At 51.1% G+C, this 22,640-nt stretch overlaps 1 protein-coding gene across 1 annotated transcript in view; it reads right to left on the reverse strand.

Annotated features, from left to right (window-relative positions):
* Nucleotides 1–22,640, reverse strand: part of DDB2 (damage specific DNA binding protein 2) — a 137,268-nt gene that overhangs the window by 101,442 nt on the left and 13,186 nt on the right. Inside the window, exon 2 of the mRNA XM_078684470.1 lies at nt 1,981–2,154. Within this exon, the coding sequence (XP_078540596.1) occupies nt 1,981–2,146 (166 nt within the window). The 5' untranslated portion in view covers nt 2,147–2,154. The remainder of the gene's footprint in view (nt 1–1,980; nt 2,155–22,640) is intronic.

The raw sequence follows: 22,640 nt of genomic DNA on the forward strand, positions 1-22,640 counted from the left end.
TATGGGGTTAAGATCATTATTTTTTATAATCACTAATTATTTGTAAGTGTTTTATACATGAAGTTGTTTAAGTTCCATTGTGAGAGATTGTGGTGTGGCTGACTGGTGTTGCTTAGATCTACGTCAAGTATCTTAAATGGACACGCGTCTATCGGTGTACCGCAAACGTCTAGTGCGTATCAGGCAACCATCTGAAGGTATGTGCGTGTTTACGTTGATGTGTATGGTAATGTATACCCTGCACTGTTTCTTGGTGTTTCTCATTGTTCCTAATTATTGAACTAGTGAGCAATAAAATAAATATCTTAAATAAATAGAATTTTATATATGACTATTATTACGCTACCATTTTGAACATCTGAGTATCTTTCAAAAATATTGAACACAAACTGCTAAAATCCCTTTGCATGAACTAACGGATACCCTCACTCGGGATCTGGTAGGGCTAGAAAGACGATGTTATGATGGAGAAAAAACAAAGAATCCTTTAGGGCATTATGTGTGGCCATGTGATTCGCAACCTGATTAACCTCCAGCAGGCATCATTCAATGAATCAAATTGCATCAATAAAAAGATCATATTAGTCACCTCTGTGGCAAGTATTAGAGGTATCCACCAACACCGTGTATGCTAGCTATGTGCGTGTGGACTAGAGATTGCGTCTTACGTGCACTGCTGTCCTGAAGAAGAGCATGAACACGCTGACCGCTAGAAGGTTTTAGTTTTATGAAACTATTTCTTTAGGAAACTGCGCTGGGACACCTGGAAACCTGTAAAAGACTCTAATGATATGAAAAACAAAAAGAGGGGGTGTTTGGTGAAAAGCAAAATAACGTTTTACTCACGAATGTTCTGATATCGATTACTTGAACGCAGCCAAGCCCTTTGGAATACGAGACCCGCCTTTTAAAATGAAGCAGGGTTTACAATTTTTAAGAAAATAGTTTCCAAATGCTAGCCGCACAGAAATACTGGCGGGTAGCTGTAAGATTAATTCTTCAAAGTGATGTTTTCCTTGGAGGTTTTAAACTCTCAATTAGATGGAAAAGTGACCCAACAGATCACCATCTTGTCCATGGATGGATCAATACTCAGATTTCTGCTTCTGAATCAATCGATCAGTTTGAGCTTTGAGTATCGAACCGCGGTCCATGGTAAAGCGCGTGATACAGTTTATCGAGATGGTGTTTTGTTCATTTTGGTCCATTCACATCAACCCAGACATTTGTATTTAGGTATTTGTGTTATCCTCTCCATCGGATGCTGGTGGATCCTCGTCTACCTGAACGGAGAGCCCTTTACTTCTCCGTGCACCGTACTGCGCAACCTGTAATTTGGGCCTAAAAGTCTAAGCACTGTTGCTCAAAGGCCTTTCAATATTAGGTGGCCAAACTCAGCACCATGACATTTAGCAATCAGCAATAACAGGAAATACAATTTACTTGTGGTACCAATGCTAAGATGCACACATTATTATTACAAGTGATCCCAAATACAAATCCACTATGTTCTCCTGACCTTCCGGTCAGCTCACACCTGGACTCCAACGCAGACTGGAAGGACAAAGGTGCTCATTTAGATGTTGGCAGACCGGTGACTCATTCACAACGACGACGGATATTCCGTCCACCTTTATATAAATCCCATCGGCTATAATAAGATTTCTATTTCGGCGAACGGGATAGCCATCACTGTTGTGACAGAGTAACTCGTCAACCAAGATCCAATGCTGGCCCAAATTCTTCAAACCCGAACATGGATCAAAAAGTAACTGGAGCTCAGGGTTCACAGCCTCCTTTTCAACCAGGTGTAACCTTCTATGCTTCTAAAACACATCCTCAAATTAGTTCAAGTTCAGGTATTTGTATAGCGCATTACTCACCCAGAGGGTCTCAAGGCGCTTGAGGGAGGGTGGGTGCATTACTTATCGAATAGCCAGGTTGAATTAGAGCTAGCCAGACAGTGGAAAATGACATTACCTCCCCTGCCGGGCAGGCCGGACGACAGCTTCTTCAGGCGCAGTTTCTTGGACAGAGGCTCCTGTGTGCTGCCACCCTGCTTCCTCTTCCCAGGACAGACGTGGTTTTCCTTTTCCTCAGGGTCAGGCTGTGGCTTCTTCTCTTTCTCGGTTTTCTTTGGGGCCATTGTGCTCACTAGAGACAAAACACAGGTGATGAAGGTGGAGACAGAGCTGGGAGGTCCAGGAGGCCCTGTAAAGTGCCTGCATTAACAATAATGTCAAAGGATGCTCAAACAAGTGCTTTTCACCCAACCTCCCCTCAAATTCCAAACTCTGATGGAAGTGACTCAAGACCAAGCCTGGAAGTGAGGAAGGCTCCACGCAGAGGATCTGAGGCTGTCCTGGTATACAGACCACACTCACTCTACATGAGGAAGGCTCCGCGCAAAGGATCCGAGGGTGTCCTGGTATACAGACCACACTCACTCTACAGGAGGAAGGCTCCGCGCAGAGGATCTGAGGGTGTCCTGGTATACAGACCACACTCACTCTACATGAGGAAGGCTCCGCACAGAGGATCCGAGGGCGCCCTGGTATACAGACCACACTCACTCTACAGAAGGAAGGCCCCGTACAGAGGATCCGAGGGCGCCCTGGTATACAGACCACACTCACTCTACAGGAGGAAGGCTCCGCGCAGGGGATCCGAGGGTGTCCTGGTATACAGACCACACTCACTCTACAGGAGGAAGGCTCCACGCAGAGGATCTGAGGCTGTCCTGGTATACAGACCACACTCACTCTACAGGAGGAAGGCTCCGCGCAGAGGATCCGAGGGCGCCCTGGTATACAGACCACAATCACTCTACAGGAGGAAGGCTACGTACAGAGGATCTGAGGGTGTCCTGGTACACAGCCCAGCCACTTAAGGAGGCAAGACCGCACATCATAATGTTGAGAGAATGCTGCAGACCCAGCATGGGAAATGGACTGCACAATGTGGATCAACACAAACATAACAAAATAACAGAAGTGTGCTGGGGCCAGCTTGGGCGGGGAAGGCAGACTGACGAAGTGAGCCTACGCAAACCCACTGCAAGGAACAACAGAATGGGGCAGAACCAGCACAGAGAGCAGCAGTACGTAGAGGAAGGTGGGCTGTACAGGAAGATGTCACTAGTGAGGTCATGAATGATGCCATTCGCGATATCACCAGTAATTGCGTCAATTATGTCATAAGTGATGTCATTTGTAAGGTCCTAAACAGTGCATGGGGTGCAGGTTATAGTTAGCTTAGTAAATTATAACTTGCGAATACCAGAGTTTTTTTGTTTTAAATATTAGTTTTTGTGTTATTTGAGCACCTAACTAGAACGTCACTTTAACCTTTAGTTTTTTTCAGTGAGTAAATACGTGTTATATATATATATATATATATATATATATATATATATATATATATATATATACACACACACACACACACACACACACACACACACACACACACACATACACACATATATATATATATATATATGTGAGGATTGTGGTGTATTATATGGTTTTGTTGTGCAACCTCACTGTGTAATACGCTCCCAAAACTGTCTTTGGTCCACTCAGGCTAGTTTGTAAAACCTCTTGCTCAACCCTGGGTAGTTGTGGCTTCGAGCCAACAAAAGGAACTAAGGTAAAGCATTTAGAAGCACCAAACAACAGAATAAGAAAGGCACACAACATAAAAGAAATCTGCCACCAATCGATAAAAATAGATGATATTTTTATAAATTATCCAACACAAAGATGAGCTCAATCCACAGGAGGATCCTGGAGCTATAGATTTTTTTTTTAAACATAAAGCTGAGCTTTTTAGTAAAAAGCGCATACAAGTATTGGTAACTGTAAAGTTTGAAAACTTTTGAAAAGTTTGGGAGAGTTGTATTTGGCTACTGCGGCCTGGACTGGGTGACCAATTCCGACAGGGAGGAGGTCAGTGAGGCCAATAAGGAATATTTGGACAGTTACCTGGTCACCAAAGCAATCTCAAGTCCAGTTCCACACTTTACATCAAAACCGCCGTAGACTTCCATAGAGTGGTCCTGATGCAGAGGATGCTGAAATATGCCCTGGATGCTGTGGGGTCGAAAGGGGTCTCCTTGTGGGCGTTCTGGGTAAGATGTGGCAACGTTGGCCAGAGGGGTCGGTGTCCCTTGAACTTCTCTTTGGAGCAGTAGAAGGCCTGCTGCGGCTGGGCTACCGAATCTCTTCGCTGACAGAAGGTCCCGCTGTTTCCTTTGGTGAGGTCTAGTGGCTGCCTTTGGCGACCAATCCGCCTTCATTCAGGGCATATTTAAGGGTCCACACCAAATCAAATTCTGGCACCCTCTGCTGATTTTCATACTGTCCCGATCCATGCTGCTTTTCCCAAGGCCTTAGAAACTCGACTCTTTACTGCTAACATTAAATTCTTATGTTCCCATCTTTCTCTGGCCTTATTCCATCCGATCGTCTGAGATCTCTTTTGTGCTGTACAAGCTCCGAGCCGATCATTCACTCTGCTACAGGGACCTCCTCTATTCTGTGGCTGGAACGTGTATATCATCAACCTGAACACTGTGTGAAGGTCATTCACTCTTCTCACTTATCTTTGAAGACCGGTAAAAACTGACCACTGCATTAAAAAAGAAACTCAACCTTCTTTCAGAGGCGCTCAGAAACCATCACCATCCATCACACTTATTTTCTTACTATGAACACAATTCTTGAAAGGACAGAGGATACCACTTTCAGCAGCACCTTGATCTTCGCAACCTTCACCAGCCCCACCAGTCTGGGTCTTGGGAGCCAATATCCAAGTTACAGACGAGCGTCTATCGAACACAGATAATGGTGATCTCTTGGCTGGTCAGCGGCCTTTGACACAGTCCACTGCTAGGGTTGGTACAAAACTATTCCTACAGGCACGGTATAAATAACACTAGTTTCAACAGGTTCATGTCATCCCTTCCTGACAGACAACAATTTATATAAATGGAATCCTCCAACTCTCCACCAAAACATCTCAATGGAGTCACCCAGGGTTCTATTTTCCATCAAATCTCAAGTCGTTCTTATGGACAACTCTCCATCCTTCAAGGAACGTATCAGGAAAAGGTACAGCTTGGTTACAATGCATAATAAAGTCCCTGCTAACATCCAAGAACCTCCGATGAAGTCCAGGGCCTTTGTCTTGTTACACACACAGAGGTAACGTTCTTGTTCCAGGATCCTCTCTCCAGCCACTTAGACAATTTTCCAGGTGGCGGCCAATCGACAACAAAAGAAGGTTTGAGCATGTCTCTCCTCTGAAACGTTCGCATCGGCTCCCACTGTCAGACAGAATCCTCGTTGAAGTTAGGTATGTTACCTACAAACCAATTCCCAAGAGAACACCTCAATATTTGGCTTCCAAACTCGAGGCATATAGTGGCACACAGACTTCAAGGAGTATTTCTCTTCCAGTGTGGACATCCCAAGGACGTATAATGAAGGGATGTATGACGTTACAACGCATGCTTTTACATCGTATGCCTTTACAACGCATAGCGCTTTTGGGTGTTGGATAGTGAATAGTTTAATTTACTATTCCAACTCCAGTCCCCGTGGACACTAGGGAAGGTTATTGGATAGAAAATTAACCTATTCCCTATCCTAGAGCACCCCCAGCGCAATGCATTGTAATAGTTTGCGTTGTAATGACCGCGTTGTAATGGTAGTGCGTTGTAAAAGTTTTGTTGTAAGTGATGTTTACCATAATAAAGATGCCCGCCAAGAGCCTTTCCATCACATAGAACACGATTCCAGCATGATGGCCCTTTTCAACTTAGACGTTCTCCCTCATTGCTACAATTAAGGAAAGAACTCAGACCCCACTGCTGCACAATTCTCCTGAAACATTCCTCCTTTGAGATATTATGTTTTCTTTTACACTTTTCAATATTGGTTTGAATTTCAATCATAAACATAGTGACAAGTCTCACAGCTGTGAGATAAGTATCAAAAGTGCTCCACTGCCTTCTGGAGCCAGGTCCACACCATATAAGTACCCCCAATAAAATGAAAATAAAATAAACAGTGGTGGGACGTAAATATATACTGAGAAATGGAATTATTGTTCAGTATTTGAGAGCACACTCAACGCTCTCAATGAGGCTGGATGTGAGCCATATACGGATTGACGTGCAAGTTGTGGCGATATCGTGATGATGAACTGGTGATGCACACATTGAAGTTCTGTAAATAACTGTCAGGCTTGCTTCCCAGGGCCGCTGTGACTCAAGGGCACTAAGGCAAACCTTGTGACAACTACTGCCGCTGTTCTGGGAGAAACAGGAGCTAGGCACGGCTGCAAGCTCACTGAACTATCAAGTACCTGCTCTTTCGATTAACTTTGAGGGTATAGCGAGGTCAAACCAAGGAGGATTACTCTGCGATCTCCAGCTGTACCTTTATTACGCTCCCTTCATTGGCTTCCCATAAACAAGTGTGCCCTCTTCAAACATGTGTGTTTGGTCTTTAAATCACTGCATGGGAAGGGACCATGTAATCTTAAAAACAAACTGCAGCCTTATATCTCGCTGTGCCGGCTCAGATCCTGTGAGCTACTACTGCGATACAGTAAAACGTATCCATACAGCTAGACATGGTGGCCGCTCCTTTTCTTTCTTAGCTCCCACGCACTAGAATCAGCTACTTTTGCCCCTGGATTCTTGCTCAGGCGTAATCCTCTTCAAGAAACTCCTTAAAACATGGTTGTTTGATCTTTAATCACCGTATGGAATTGTGAACTGTATCTGATGGCTTTGATGCCGAGAGATCCCCTCGGGGGTGATTCGTGCACCTCACAAATAAATATAAATGATATCAAATTAATAATAATAAGAGGGCGGTTCTGTGTTAGAACACTTACATTATCTAGCACACGCAGCTCGCATAATAAATGAACTGTTCAAGTGGCGCTATTCGTTTAAGTAAAATATATAACAATTTTATTCATATAAAGTAAAAGGTTCTTAGTTTCTTTCAGTAGTGTTGTGGCCTATCATTCCCCGAGTAAGACCTTCTTCAAGGTACTCTATGCCAGTTGGATCCGGGAGCAGGTAGCAAAGATACATTGTTACTAGGACTGAATCTACCAAGTTCAGCACGGGGTGTTTCGCACAGCCGCAAGGCCCACTTTTAGGTACTTACTAAGTGCGGGCGGGTGTCTAACCTGGTGAAAAAGGAAGGTGACTCGCCGGTCGATCCATTCCAATACCTGGGATGTAACCGCGATGCTCTGGAGTACTCGGACAGCAGGACCAGACACACCAATAGTGCTGGAGATAGCCGTCAGGCTGCGGTCCACGCTGATCTGAGATGTTAAGAGGGAGTACATGAAGAACCAACGGCTCAGAGGACACCTCTCTCGCTGGAGCACTCAGGGTCGCACATTCCGATCTCTGTTCCAAAGATGGTCTTACTTCATGTGCAGAGAAATCTTCAGGTTGGGCTGCCACACACGCAGTGCCACGCAAACTCAAAAGAAGATCAAAGCGTGGCATTTTTCACTCACCGCACCACTAGTGTCCGCAGATGCATAGTTCTTAGTGGCAAAGCTGAATTCACTTTTCCGTGCACAGAGAATTCCTTGGTGGTGTGGGCAGTTGAAGTTGTTTTCAGTTCTCCATGCACTTCACACACTGAAGGTCTTCAGAGCAGCAGAGTGTTGAATGGACCAGGAGGTGCAAGAGTGAATCAAGGCAGGGGTTCTGCACACCAAGCACTCTTCTTCCTCGCAAGCTGTAGCAGCGAGAGTGCTTCCAGAGTCGTGAGGGATCGCCCCTCAAAGAGTGATAGCCAAAGACTCAGTCTCTTCAGTATTCCTCTGCACAGGAGTACCAAGCTTCTTCCAAGTAAAACGTAAACATGTGATATGCCACAGAGGTCCGCGTACATCCAGCCTCAGCCACATGTTGATCTGAATTCCAAAGTCTAGACAGATTCGACTTATTCCCAAACTTTAGGGGTTTCAACCCTGTCAGAGGCCTTTTCTTCATGCGTGTCACAGCTCCTCTACAACCTGCCACGCAGACACTGCCACCCATTGGTGTATTGACTTCCAGGCAGCTCTGCCCAGACAAATGCAGCTGTGGTCTCTCTTAACCAGAACATAACACATGATGTGGAGGCTTTGCTGGCTTTGCTGGCAGCCTTTCTCCTGAACATTAAGTGGGCCGCCATGATTGTGTCTTCGGACACTTCTTTTTCAGATATTGCTCTTACCAGGCAACAGGCTTACCTGCGGTACTGGCCTGGGGCAGGCCCGGTGAACAACAAAAGACACTTCCTGCTCAATTCACTGAACATCAGAACCAAGGCACATGCACTTTGCTTCCCAATAGATTTTAGAGTAGGGGAGTAGTGTAGGGGACAGGTAGGGACAAGGGGGTCCAGCAGCATAGACTACTACCATAACTTATCGTGCACCACACACCTTAGGGGCAGCATACATGTTGGTGGGCACCAGCCCTGGAGTACACCACCTCTTAGGTATCTAAGCACATTCATGCACCCAAAATTAATTTGATGGGCTCGGTTATACCATAGCGCCAAGACACCTGAGGGTATTCGTGTGTTGTAATAATAAAAATAATAATAATTACATTTATAAAGCGCCTGGTTACACTGAGGCCAGTGTGTCCCCGCGCTACGGAGCAACAAGACAGCAAACAATCAACAATCAGCTCAGCAAAACAGGTTCAAATTAGGAGGCAGGAAACAAATGCGTTTTAAGACCCTTCCGAAAGGTAGATTCAGAACACTCCAGCCAGAGTGCTTGAGGGAGCAAGTTCCATAGCTGGGCTGCCAAATAACGGAACGAGCGGCCGCCCATTCTTGCTCTCCGGATTTTAGGAACATACACCTTTCCTTTCCCACTTGACCTTAAGAGTCTAGACGGAAGACAGGGGGTTAAGAAATCATGCAGGTACCTTGGCCCCTTTCTCTGTAGAATCCGATGGCTCACGCACAAGGCCTTGAATTTTACTCGTTCCCTGATGGGGAGCCAATGTAGAGAGGCCAACGCACCAGTGGCAGATGCCCTTTTTGGGAGCATAAGAACTAGCCTTGCTGCTGTATTTTGAATGCACTGTAAACGTTTCAAAAATTTACCATTAGCGCCCAGGTACAGCAGATTGCCGTAATCTAGGCGTGAGATTACCAGAGCGTGCACAAGGATTTTCCTAGATGACGTAGGTAGGGTGTTCAAGGTTTTCCGTAGTCCCCTCAGAATACCAAAACAGGTGCCTGCCACCCGCCTGGTGTGGTAGTCGAAGGACAGCTTATTGTCCACCCAAATCCCGAGATTCTTAGCTTGCACGCACGGGGTAGGCGTAGGGCCCAGTGACTGCGGCCATCATGCAGAGGACCATACTGATGGGGCCTTCCCTATTACCAATACCTCGGTCTTGCTGCCATTCAGTTTTAGGCAATTATTTGCCATCCAAACAGCCAGTTCTTGGAGGCAGGATACAAAATTGGAGGCAGCATGCGACCGGGCTTGGGTCAGAGAGACCACCAGCTGAGTGTCATCGGCATAGGACAAGGCATTAACCCCAAAAGCATCTGAGGTCTTAGCCAGAGGGGCAACATAAGGATTAAACAGAGTAGGGCTCAAAATGGAGCCCTGTGGCACCCCCTGTGTCAGCTTGATGCTCCTAGAATAGTGGCTACCTTGCATGACTTAAAAGCTGCGCCCAGATAGGAAGGATTCCAACCACTTCAATGCTCTGCCACCTACACCCCCGCTCTCTAAATCATGCAGCAAGGTATGGTGGGCGACAGTGTCGAAAGCGGCACTCACTTAAATCTAAAAGAATTAAGGCCGCTGTCTGCCCCTCGTCCACAAATTTCCGGATTGTCTCGGTGGAGTATAGTAGGGCCGATTCAGTAAAATGGAAAGCTCGAAAGCCAGATTGAGAAGGATGAAGAAGATTATTATTTGCAATATGTGCGGTCAGTTGGGTGTTCACAATCTTTTCTGCCACCTTGGCAAAGTACGGGGGCAGAGAAATGGGTCGCAAGTTATCCAGCTGATCGACACTAATATGAGGCTTCTTCTGTAAAAGGAAGAACCACAGCCTCCTTCCAGATTTCCGGGACCACTCCTGAAATAAAAGACAACTCCACAAGATGTCAAATATGAGGCTTCAGTACGTCAATACTACCTCTGAGCAGTCCAGGGGTGGCTGGGTCCCTGGGGGAGCCTGATTTAATGCTAATGGCAATCTTTTTGAGAGTATCCTGGGGGGGGGGTACAGCCAATTCAAACAAACCCTGTACTTCAGAGGCACCCATGGATTCCTTTTCCCCTCTTATTCCAACACGTGCAGAGACAGGGAAAGAGGAAGAGATCTTCTCGAGCTTCTCTGCAAAGTATTCAGCCACTCGATTGCATGCCTCATCAGAGCTAACAATAGGCTCTGCGATGGATGCCAAGGAGGAGATTTCCTTAAAGATCTTAAACAGCTCTTTAGTAGCATTTTCCGCTGTTTGAATCCTATCATTAAAATAAGCTGACTTTGCCTTCCTAATGAGCAAATGGTAGCTCTTGAGGCTGATTTTATATTCTGCTTCCAGATGGGCTGAGAAATGTTTCCTCCAGCCCCTCTCTAGGTGTTTGCAGAAAGATTTAGCGGTTCGTAACTCTTCACTAAACCAAGGTGCGGATTTCCCTCTGTTAATAGATGTTTTGATAGTCCAAGGTGCAGTACAATCCAAAGCCTCACTTATACAGCTCTCAAGATCTTTACACATCCCATTTGCATCGTGGCCAGGGGGAGGCTTTTTAGAAAGGCCAGATGAAAAGCTCCCTGTGAAAAACCCACCCACCTCCTTCTTTTCAGACCGGGCTTAGCTTTCTCCTGTATTTTAGATCGGGACAATTTTATTCTAAATGTGATCAGAAAATGATCTGACCACAACACCGGAAGCGGAGGCTCTAATTCCAGCGCATCCCCGTTAGCAAAGATAGGGTCAAGTAGATGACCCAACTTATGGGTAGGTAGTACAGATTTTTCCTGTCTATTAACATTAACATGAACATATTAACAAAGGACTTTGACACAGGTCTCCTGAACTAGAAAACATACCAAGTCTTTCAGACTAACAGCATGAGTAGCAAGCTGTCAAATGAATACAGCAGCCAGACATGACGGACTGCACAGAATCACAAAGGGAGCGAAGGCAGACAGCCTCCACCCTGGATGCAGTAAAAGGGCCAGTGTCTGACTACTACACTCGCTCACTGGGCTAGAGCAGCATCCCTATTTTATGCAGATTCATCAGTTTTGATTAGTTATCACAGTTAGGGTGCAATATAACACTACAGGAGAAAAACGATTTTTAAAGCTAAAACCTACCTCCTTATATCCCAAATCGATAAGACAAGAAGCTGCCCAAGCAAACTTTTCAGCATCATCAGGCAACAAACAAAGTCTTCCGGGGAAACTTTTATTAACTACTCACCTGATACATGTGAGGAGTTCCCTAATCTCTGAACTGAGAAGATCAAGAAGATAGAACAGTCTCTTAATAACGTCTCAAAGTTCAATCTCCCCCATCTACCTAACTGAATGGCGGTCGAGAAAGAGCTACGCGGACAAGTCAGTATACTTTCCTTCCTCACTACTGAACCCAAACACTACCACCTGGAATGAATTTAGGGTGCTAAGTGTAGACAACGTCACCATATATAGTATGAAGTCTGCTGCTCACTTCTCTGATCAAATCCCTGCCTCTCTAATCATATAGATCAGACGTCTCATCTCCCCTATCCCCTCTAGACTTCGATAATGAACTCCTCTCTGTCGCAAGGAGCCGGTCTAGACTACCTGAAATCAGGTCAGGGTACCCCACGCCTCGAGAAAAATGGAGCGGACCTGGAAGCCATGGCCAGTTTCTGAATGATGCGGAACCTACCTGTCCTGGTCAAAGTACTGGAAAATGTGCAGTCTCTCAAGTCAAACAACATATTAAAGGTGCTGATTGAAGAGACAAATTCTTGTTTGAGGGCTGAGAAACCAAGAATGTATTCTGCCAGTCTTGTTATAATTAGCTAAGCTCTCTCCATTCTAGACAAAGGGAACTCAAGTCTACTGGTTCTTCTCGAACCTTCCTTGGTCTTCAACACATCGAGAACAAAATTCTTCTCAATGCTCTGAAGTCATGTATGGGGATCGACTACTTTTCTTCCTATCTCAAAAAACGCTGCCCTCAAACTAAACTAAAACACGCCTGTCAATGCCTGCATCGGTCAGTCAAGGGGTTCCCCAGGGCTCCTCCCCATCAATGCCTTCCCCGGTCAGTCAAGGGGTTCTTGGGGGCTCCTCCCCATCAATGCCTGCATCGGTCAGTCAAGGGGTTCTTGGGGGCTCCTCCCCATCAATGCCTTCCCCGGTCAGTCAAGGAGTTCCCCAGGGCTCCTCCCCATCAATGCCTTCCCCGGTCAGTCAAGGGGTTCTTGGGGGCTCCTCCCCATCAATGACTGCATCGGTTAGTCAAGAGGTTCTTGGGGGCTCCTCCCCATCAATGCCTGCACCGGTCAGTCAAGGGGTTCCCCAGGGCTCCATCTTTGCTCACATGCCCTTCAGTCTCTATAGGCAGCCCCTTACATTGGTCCTCCAACAAGTCAATGTTTTGCATCATCTGTATGCGTATAACCTACAGCTTTAGCTAGAAATCTCATCTCTAGCTGGTGTTGTTTACTTAAATATAACGCTATTAACTGTTCAATCTTGGCTGTTGGTCAACACCCTACAGCTAAACCCTCTGAAGACTGACTTCCTCCTCATTTCTCCACCGCACAATGCTCCCCAGATAGAAGACTGGCTCACCTGCCCAGATCTACTCAATTGCCTTCCAACATCGTTGACTGCACATCCCTTGAAATAACACTGGACAGAAATCAAACATGCTTACCCATATCAACTCCACGACCAAAAGCCCTTATACCAAAGCAGACTTCTACAGATCAAACATTTCATCCCGTTACTTCATTTCCAAAATGTCGTGCGGAGCTTGTCATCTCTTGGCTTGACTATGGTAATGCAATTCAAGTCAGCACGCTGAAATCTCCTCTCAGACCCATGAAGGCCATGCTCAATGAGGCTGCCAGGTTCTTCTCCGTAGCCAGACACTTGGGCAAAACGATTCAATTACTGATCACTCTCCAGTGGCTCCTGATTGGAGTCGGCTGCCTATTCAAAGGGGCTTGCAGTAATCACAAAGCACTTCATCTCTGGACACCTAAATAAGCCTGCAAACTCACCCGTTCTGGAGGCAGAGGCTCCCTGTGAAGCTCAAGTATGCTGATTTTTGAGCCACCTAGATTTAAGAAAGGGAGATCCCAGTCACGCTTCTTCACTGGAAATGCTCCAAAGATCTGGAACTCACCATCTCCAGGGATTCGCACAAACCCCTCCTAGGCAGCAAGGCCAGACAACGATCCATAGTTATCAATGGTAGCCGGAAACACGGTTTGCCGTTTCCCTACCTGTCCCCCTGCATTGCTCTTTCCCATGCCCTACTTGCCGCACCCCTTACGGGGCGTAACGCAGGATCATGCATTCCCTGTGGTGCAGTGGGGGCACCTAACCCGTCAGGTGGGACCTCAACCCTTCAGGGGCCCCATTCCCCTAAGTTCTATGAATATCTGTGAGGTATGTAGGCTCTGGGGCCCCTCGTCACATTCTGCTATGAGTATTACCGCCAGGTCCTGGCCTCTGGTCCTCCCTCTCTTCCTTGTATGCAGTCCTCTCCGGCCCCTGAGTATTACCTCCTTGCCCTGCCCCCTTCCCTCCTCTGAGTGCAGAATCAGAATCAGGTTTATTTGCATAGTTAGTTAAAACCATTGCATACAGTAAAAGCAAATCTAATACTACAAGATAAAAAAATTGTAGCGAGGTGGGGAGGGAGCATACCCAGACTGACTGGTGGGTCGCTGAATCTGCCTCCGCTGACTCTGCCTCCCCTCCTTCCCTTCAGAGAGTCTGGGATACCGAGCAACTACTCCACGACGGCAACATCATCGAAAATTAAGAAGGCGCCTTTAATTGGGCGTTTGACGGGGATAGCGAGACCACACCCCCATATGACGTCCATGGATCTGGAGTGGACAAAAACCAGGAAGTTCTCTATACGGTGTGCAACGTCACCCCGGAGGAGAAAGGCGGAAAGAGAGGTGGTCGAAGAGAGGCGGTCGTGAGAGGAGGCGAAGTGCGTGGAGAGCGGAGGAGCGAGGAAAAAGACGAAGAAGTTCAGCCAGGAGGCCAACGTTCCTGTGAAGCACCGTGCCGCACTCCCGAGGGAGGAGTGTGGCTTTCACAGGTACGGCGACAGTTGTCGGCCTGGGTGGGGAGAAGGACCTCCTGTGTAAATACGCTGTGTATAAATCCCTAGCCCTTCCTCAAACCTTCCCTTGCCTGTATACCTTCCCGGTCTCGCTACCTTTATCCCTTGCCCGACTCCCTTCCCCTGTTTTCCCTCCCCGTGTTCCTTTCACCTTTTCCCTCACACCCCGACACTATAAATATTTTGTAAAGCACTACTCAGCGGTGTCCACTGCAATCCGGTCTCCCCAAGGGTGTATATTGCTCCGACTGTTCATTGACGGCGTTCCCTTTGTTGGTTCTCTTTTGGGGCTGGACGACGTCGAGAACCGGAGGGAGGACGCAGGAAGTACCGTCGACAGCAGACAAGGGATCCCCGCACCTACATCGTATTCCTGTGCTGCAACCACAGACAAATCAAGATTCGCCAGAGAAAGACTAACTTCCCGCAGTAGAAGAGCTTTGTTGAAAATAAAACCTTGTTTACCTAAGAAAGGTCCCTGCTCTGTCACTAACCCCACGCTACAAGTGGTGTCAGAAGTGGGATTAGGCCCCTCTATCCAGTCGACCGAGATGGATCAGGTCATTCAGCACCTAATTGAGGGGCAACAAAAGCTGGAATGGGCCGTAAACCAGCAGATAACCACGGCAGACGCTGATAGGACTTTGCTCAAACACACAATCAGCACCCAGATAGAAGGGCTACAGAAAGTTGTCCAGAACACCTCCGCCCCTACACCCCTGGAGAGAAGAAGTATGGCACCCCATCCAGCCGGGGTGTCTCTACAAAAATACGTACCAGGGGAAGACCCTGGCGCATTCCTCACGAACTTTGAAAGGGCAGCACGCGCCTGCGGATGGCCAGAGGAGAAATGGCCTTTCTTTTTGGCTCCGCTCTTAACTGGGGAAGCACAAGCGGCGTACCAGGTTGCCAACCATACTGGGGGCACATCCTATGCAGACATAAAGGAAGTGATCTTGGATCATTTGGGGCTGGATGCAGAAGCATACAGAAAAAGGTTCAGGGGGGGCTTGGCCAAGCGCCGAGGGTAATGGCCGCCTAATTCCCTAGCTCCGCCGGGACCGCCAGTGTCCCTTCATAAATCCGCTCATAATCCTGGCCGGGAGGCTTTCTGAAGGCAGCCCCCGGCCCCCTCAGGCTGGGTGAGACCTCGGAGCGATTTCCAGGCTTTCCGGACCCTCGAAGGCTCCGTGAGGCGGCCGCGACTCGCAGCGGCGACCCGGCGTCACGCACTTGGAACACGGCAGCCGCCGCCTCTTCTACTCGAGGTCCCGGCTTTCGGCCTGCAGCAGTCCGCGGCCGAAAGGCGCGAAAACGGGGGGCGTGGCCTCTGAAGCGGCGCAGGAACATCGACGCACTGGGATCGTCTGTCGAGGAGGCCAGCGAGACCCTCTGGACCCAGGGGACCCACACACCGGGACTCGGGACACAGCGCCTAACATAGAAGTAAGGAGGGCTGCCACTCACAGCGCTACTGCCATAGGGCGTGCGGGGGAAGCGATCGGCCCGCACTGCCCTCAGCCTGCCAGGGTGCTGCTGGCCTTGAGTGCTGCACAAGGACGCGCTTCAGAGAGGGGCAAATACCCACGGCCGTGGAGGCGACTGGCTCACGGGACATCGGCCTAAAGGTGGACCGGTAGTAAGCAACTGTAGACCGGACCAGTTGAAATCGCCACAGAGAGTCTCGGAGTACACCACTGGCAGCAGGCCCCACGCTGCTATAGCTCCTTGGCAGTACCTACAGTCTTGGTTGCGGTCAGTTGGAGGCGGGGAGTGGATCTGACCTGGCGACGGCCCGGAAGACGGTTGGGGACAGACCACCCAACCCCAAGGGCATCAGTTCGACCATGCGGCCTAAAGTGGGTGTAGTGTCCCAGACCAACAAACTTGATCAGTATACGGTGCCCAAAACGCAGACGCAGACCGGGGGGCAGCGAAGGAAGGAACAGGGCAGGCGGAACCCTCCCTGACGTCCATAATGGCGGCGATCCAGACCCTTGGTACTAACCTCGAAACGAAAATAGATAAGATCACCATTGAAGTAAATCTGCTCCGCACCGACCTGGGAAAGACCACGGACCGCTCGAAAACCAACGAAGTGGACATTAAGGCCCTTCAGGAGTCGGAGAAGAAGCTCGAACGCAGGGTCAGCGAGCTTGTCCACCAGCACCGACAGATGGCGCTTCGGCTCGATGACCAGGAAGGCAGGGCTCGGAGGAGCAACATACGCGTGGTGGGCGTAGAGGAGGAACTGGAAGGAGACAGTACGGAACTATTCCTCGAGGACTTGATACTCCGTCACCTTAAACCCAAAAGGCTTTCCAAGATATTTACTATTGAGCGGGCCCACCGGGCCCCGATTCCCAAACCCAAGCCTGGAGCCCCACCGCGAACGATTATTGCCAAAATACTCAATTATCGAGACCGAGACGCGATCCTCCAGGCTGCCAGACAACATGGGGACCTACAGTATGAGGGATCTACAATTCGTTTTTTCCCTGACTTTACGCTGCAAGTGCAACAGGAGAGGCGCTCCTTCCAAGGGGTCAAGGCGGCACTACGTGACCATGGAGTCAGATACATGATGTTCTTTCCTGCAAAACTAAAGGTTATACATGGCGGCAAGTCCCACTTTTTCACCTCGCCAGCGACGGTACAGGAATGGATTGACACAACGTTGGCAGTGGCCCACCCTCTACAAAATGGCGGACAGTGGAGAGACACAGGACACCCCTCCCCGGGATCGGCGACTGGGAGAGCTGAGAATGGTGAGCCGAGCCAACGATCCTGGCGTTCGAGGTCAAACAGTCCCCGCTGGGACTCAGCCGGAGATAACACAGCGCGATGAGGCGGCACACACTGGACTTGGAAGAAGCCGGACTGTAATGTATACAGTGTGATTGTTTGTGTGCCTGGGCACTCAGAGGGGACAGCGCAGGGCCTGCCCAAGCTTTAAGGGATGGGCCCCCCTATAGTACTCATACACCCCTGCCTGAGGGGCTGACTGACCCGGGACACTGCGGGAGGGCGGCGGGGACGGAGCTGGCCACGTTAATCCAGAGTTAAAAGTTCCTCGGTGTTCCACCGGGGTAGGGTTGGGCGACAGGCGCTCTGCTAATTGGGGTGGTGGGTAGTTTGAAACCCACGGAGCAGGGGGCAGGGAGGGGGGGGGTTTGTTTTCACAGAGGTGGGCGGTGTTGGACCCGGCCTCGTGGCGTGGTCCTACCCCTCCCGCATGGCGGGCCCCGGACAACATCGGCCCTCCATCCAGCCCGGGTCGGCCTCGGGCACACCTCTGCACGGCCTCCAAACCACCAGATCCGCCACCCGGCGGCCCACAACCACTGACACGGCACCCTCGGGCCGCCCCAGCATTACCGGTCCGGTGCCCACCCCGGACCCTCATTCCAGGCCCGACGCCATCTTGGGCCCATCACGTCACAGACACGTGGTCCCGGACCAGCCGCGGCCACGGCCCCAGCGAGCCCGCCATCGAGGCACCAAGAACCCTCCGGGTGGTAGAGTGGCCACTCCACCAGAGACAAGGAGAGGGGAGTTTCAATGGCTCTCCAACCATCCCCGGATGCCTGGTTTCGATCACCCTCCGGCCTCCCTGGGCTCCGGCTCCACCCCCCTGCTGGGTGTCTGGACACCATCATCCCGGCCCCTCTGACCCCCAGGCGAGAGTGTCCGGACATCAAAGGACTCCAGACCTATATCTGGGCCAGCCCCGGAGTAGGACGGCAGTTGTATCCCGGAGTCGAGAAGCCCTGCTGACGCTGACGCGGCTGACCCTGAGACGAACTCACCTTACTGTTCTACCTGGAGCCTGCTGGCGCTGCCGCGGTCCATCTTTGCCGTAACCATCTTGGAACCTGCTGGCACTGCCGCGGTCCACACTCTATGAACCATCTCGGAACCTGCTGGCGCTGCCGCGGTCCACACTCGCTGAACCATCTCGGAACCTGCTGGCGCTGCCGCGGTCCACACTCGCTGAACCATCTCGGAACCTGCTGGCGCTGCCGCGGTTCACACTCGCTGAACCATCTCGGAACCTGCTGGCGCTGCCGCGGTCCACACTCGCTGAACCATCTCGGAACCTGCTGGCGCTGCCGCGGTCCACACTCGCTGAACCATCTCGGAACCTGCTGGCGCTGCCGCGGCCCAACCTTCCGGAACCCCCCAGCTCGAGGATTGAGAGCTGAGCGTAGGGTCCCATTGCAACCGACCATCTATAAGACTGTCCCGCTACCTTGCCCCTTGCCACGAGACTTTCCAGATCTCTGGATCTGCTGTATATATTGAAACGATACTTATTGCCCGATAAAGATTGAAAACTCTATCTACGTGTGTTGTATATTTGGAGTGGTGTGGTTACTCTGCTGTACGATTCTAGGAGAGGGCCCTCCCGTCGGAGGCCTCTCGACATCACTCGGTCCCTTTTTTGAAGGAGGGGTAGACCTAGGGGTGGTCAGTCAGACACCTTCTGCCTCCCCCGGGTTCGCCTTTCTAACATTGGTGGCAGGCGCTGCGATCCGAGCCAACGGAAAATCGTACAGAGAGTGATCGACCCGCTACGACGGAAAAGCACACAGAGACCATGACGACCCAAGGAACCAACCTACCTGCCGAATTCCAGAAAGAGAAGATAGAAGAATACAGCCACAAAGAACTAAAACAATTCTGTAAAGACATGGGTATCGCTACCACTGGCCTGAGCACAAAAGAGGACTTCAAATCGGCCCTACAAGCCTGGGTGGAAACCCGAGACAGACCACCCCAAGAGGAGAATGGCCCGAACGGGCAACAGGAAACCAGCGCACCCCCGACGGGGGAAAGAACCGCAACACTAAACGCGGACCTCATCTATGAAGACGCTCGAGAACGAGAGCGCAACCGGCTACACGAAGTGGAACTTGCACGACTCTGGCTAGACGGAGAACTCCAGCTAGCGGAGAAAAAGATAGCCCTCGAGCAACTACGGCTGGAGGGGGATCTAGAAGAGAAACGGAGACAACGTGACCTCGAAGAAAAACGACTAGCCTATGAACACGAACGAGGCCTGAGAGAACTAGAAATCAAAGCCAAGATCAACGAAGATAGCGCGGCCGGGGCCAAGACCGCGGCCCCTCCCATGGACACCAAGGTTCACCTACCGAAATATGTAGTCAAAGAATACTACAACAACGATGATATCCAACAATGGTTCAAAGCCTACGAGGTGGCCATGACCGCCCATCGGGTGCCCCTGAAGGATTGGGGCGCCGGCCTGTGGGGAAAGTTCGTCAACGAAGGGAGAGACGCCCTGCTGGAACTCCCTGACACCGAAATGACCTCCTATGAACACATGAAAACGGCCCTACTCACGCGCTACGGACTCACCCCCGAAATGTACCGGCAGAGGTTCCGAGACTGTAAAAAAATCCCCGGTACCACTTGGGTAGAATATGTGAACTTTTTTAGCAGAGCCTTCGAGGGGTGTGTCAAAGGCAGTCAGGTCACTACCTACCAGCAGTTGGTCGACCTGATGTTATGGGAGCACCTCTCCAACAACTGCTTCATTGAACTACGACAGCACCTCCTCGACAGCAAGTTGACCGAGCCGCGGAAGCTAGCGGTCGAAGCAGATCGGTGGGCGAGCAACCGCTTCCACCGGAACACCACAGGAGAATACGGACGAGGGTCCCCGGGAACCACCGGCCGCGAGGCGGCGGGTCTGGCATCAGCCGAGGTCGAGACCTTCCGCCGGGGTCTTCGGCCGCCTCCTCTACACCAGCCGCCAGCCCGAGGGGGGCCCATCCAGCCTGACCGGGGCCACGCCCCAACGTTACGTGCCACAGATGCCAACGGCTGGGTCACTATGCCAATGATCCTCTCTGCCCCATGAACCAGCGGCCCGGCACCACCGGGCCCCCCGGTCGACAAATCACTGCAGCTGCCCTGAGCGCAGAAAAGGATCAAGAAGAAGAGGTCCCTATGGAACCAGAAGAATGGGAGTCCGCGACCATGTGCCTCGCCTCCCTGGGCGACAAAGACATGATCCCCCGAGACCAGATTCCGGTCAACACCCAGAAGTACCGCCAGTGGGTCACCATCAACGGACGCCGGGCCGAGGCTCTCCGTGACACGGGGGCCAGCATAACCGCCGTCCGCTGCCATCTGGTGACCCCAGAACAAATCTTGCCCCACGTTCTGTGCCCTGTCCGGTCAGCGGACAATTCCGAGAGCCTGTGCCAGATGGCCCGCATCCCCTTCGAGTGGGGGAGGAGTGTCCGGCCTGCTGAAAGTCACCGTCCGAGACGATGCCCCGGTGGACTGCCTCCTAGGGAACGACCTGGAAAGTTCCCCCTGGGCACAGATCGAGCGAAGAGAGCATCTGGGGATGCTAGGCCTTCCTGAATGGGTTTGCGTAACGACCCGATCCATGTCCACCCGGGACGCCGTCCCAACCGAAGACAATCTGCCCGAAGAACCTGAATGGCCGGCACCCCCGCCACCCGCCACTGCCACGGCCGAACCCGAACTGGGGCCGCAGGGCCCCAGCCATGAAGAACTTCCCGAGCTCGGGCCCCTTTCCGAACTAGCCCAGTGGCGCCAAGAAGGGGGCCCCACCCGCGAGCAGTTCCGTCGGAAACAAAACACATGTCCTTCCCTTGAGGGACTCCGACAACAAGCCGCCACGCAAGCCACAGGAGACTCCTCGGGGTCCCACTGGATCTATTGGGACCAGGACCTCCTGTACAGTGAACAAAAGATCGCCGAGCTGGGGGCCGGCCGAGTGCTAGTCGTCCCCCTCCACTTCAGAGACTCTCTCTTAAACCTGGCACATGATGTGCCCCTCGCCGGACACCTGGGGCAGGACAAAACCTACAGCCACCTGGTGACCCACTTTTATTGGCCGAAGATGCGCCGCGATGTGTACAACCACTGCCGAACCTGTCCGACCTGCCAAGCCAGCGGAAAGAGTGGGGGGAAAATCAAGGCTCCACTCCAACCGTTTCCCGTGGTGACCACTCCCTTCGAGCGAGTAGGGATCGACATCGTGGGGCCCCTGGATCCTCCAACATCCCAGGGGCACCGCTTCATCCTCGTCCTGGTGGACCATGCCACCCGCTACCCAGAAGCTATCCCCCTCCGGACTATCACAGCCCCCGTAGTGGGTCGGGCGCTAATGGGGATCTTCTCCCGAGTCGGCTTCCCCCGAGAGGTCGTCAGTGATCGGGGCACAAACTTTATATCGAAATATATGCGGTCCCTGTGGTAACAGTGCGGGGTCGCGTATAAGTTCACCACCCCGTATCACCCTCAAGGGAATGGACTAGTGGAGCGATTTAATAGGACCCTGAAAGGAATGATCAAGGGCCTGGAAGAGCCCCTCCGGCGCAAATGGGACGTTCTGCTGCCATGCCTCCTGTTCGCCTACCGGGTGGTACCCCAGAAGTCCCTGGGGTTCAGCCCCTTTGAACTATTATATGGACACCCGGTGCGAGGCCCCCTCAGCCTGGTCAAGGAAGGCTGGGAGCTGGCCGCCTCCGATACTCCGCCCGATGTTTTCCGATACCTCTTGACTCTCCGCAACCAGACTCGGAAGTTCCGGGAACTGGCCGAAACCAACCTGAAGGCCAGTCAAGAGGAGATGAAGCGCTGGTATGATGAAAATGCCTCGTCCATTGAATTCGAGCCGGGCCAGCAGGTCTGGGTCATGTCCCCGGTCGACCCCGGCGCCCTCCAGGACAGATGGACAGGCCCTTCAAAGTGGTGGAGCGCAAGAGCCCCGTCACCTACCTAGTGGACATGGAGTCCCCCCGGAACCCCCTCCGGGTCCTACATGCCAACCGGCTCAAGCCCCACTTTGTCCGCACCGAACTGAGCCTGTTGTTGGCTACCGATGACGGAACAGAGGACGACTCCGAGCCTCTACCAGACCTCCTGAGCACCTCCGAGAAAGATGGCTCCGTCGAGGGAGTCTCCCTCTCTCCCGCGCTGACACCCACACAGCGCCAGGACTGCCAGGAACTGCTGGGTCAATTTGCGAACTTATTTTCCCTCACCCCCGGAGTCACCCAGTGGTGTGTCCACGACGTCGACACCGGGGACAGTCCGCCCGTGCGGCACCGAGCCTACCAAGTCCCTGACCGAGTCCGGGCCTGCATCCAAGCCGAAGTTTCCAAGATGCTAGCCCTAGGGGTAGTCGAACCTTCAGACAGTCCCTGGGCCAGTCCCGTCGTCCTGGTCCCCAAGGCCGCCGCC

The sequence above is a fragment of the Lissotriton helveticus genome, chromosome 3_2 (assembly GCF_964261635.1).
Source record: "Lissotriton helveticus chromosome 3_2, aLisHel1.1, whole genome shotgun sequence".
Taxonomy (NCBI): Eukaryota; Metazoa; Chordata; class Amphibia; order Caudata; family Salamandridae; genus Lissotriton; species Lissotriton helveticus.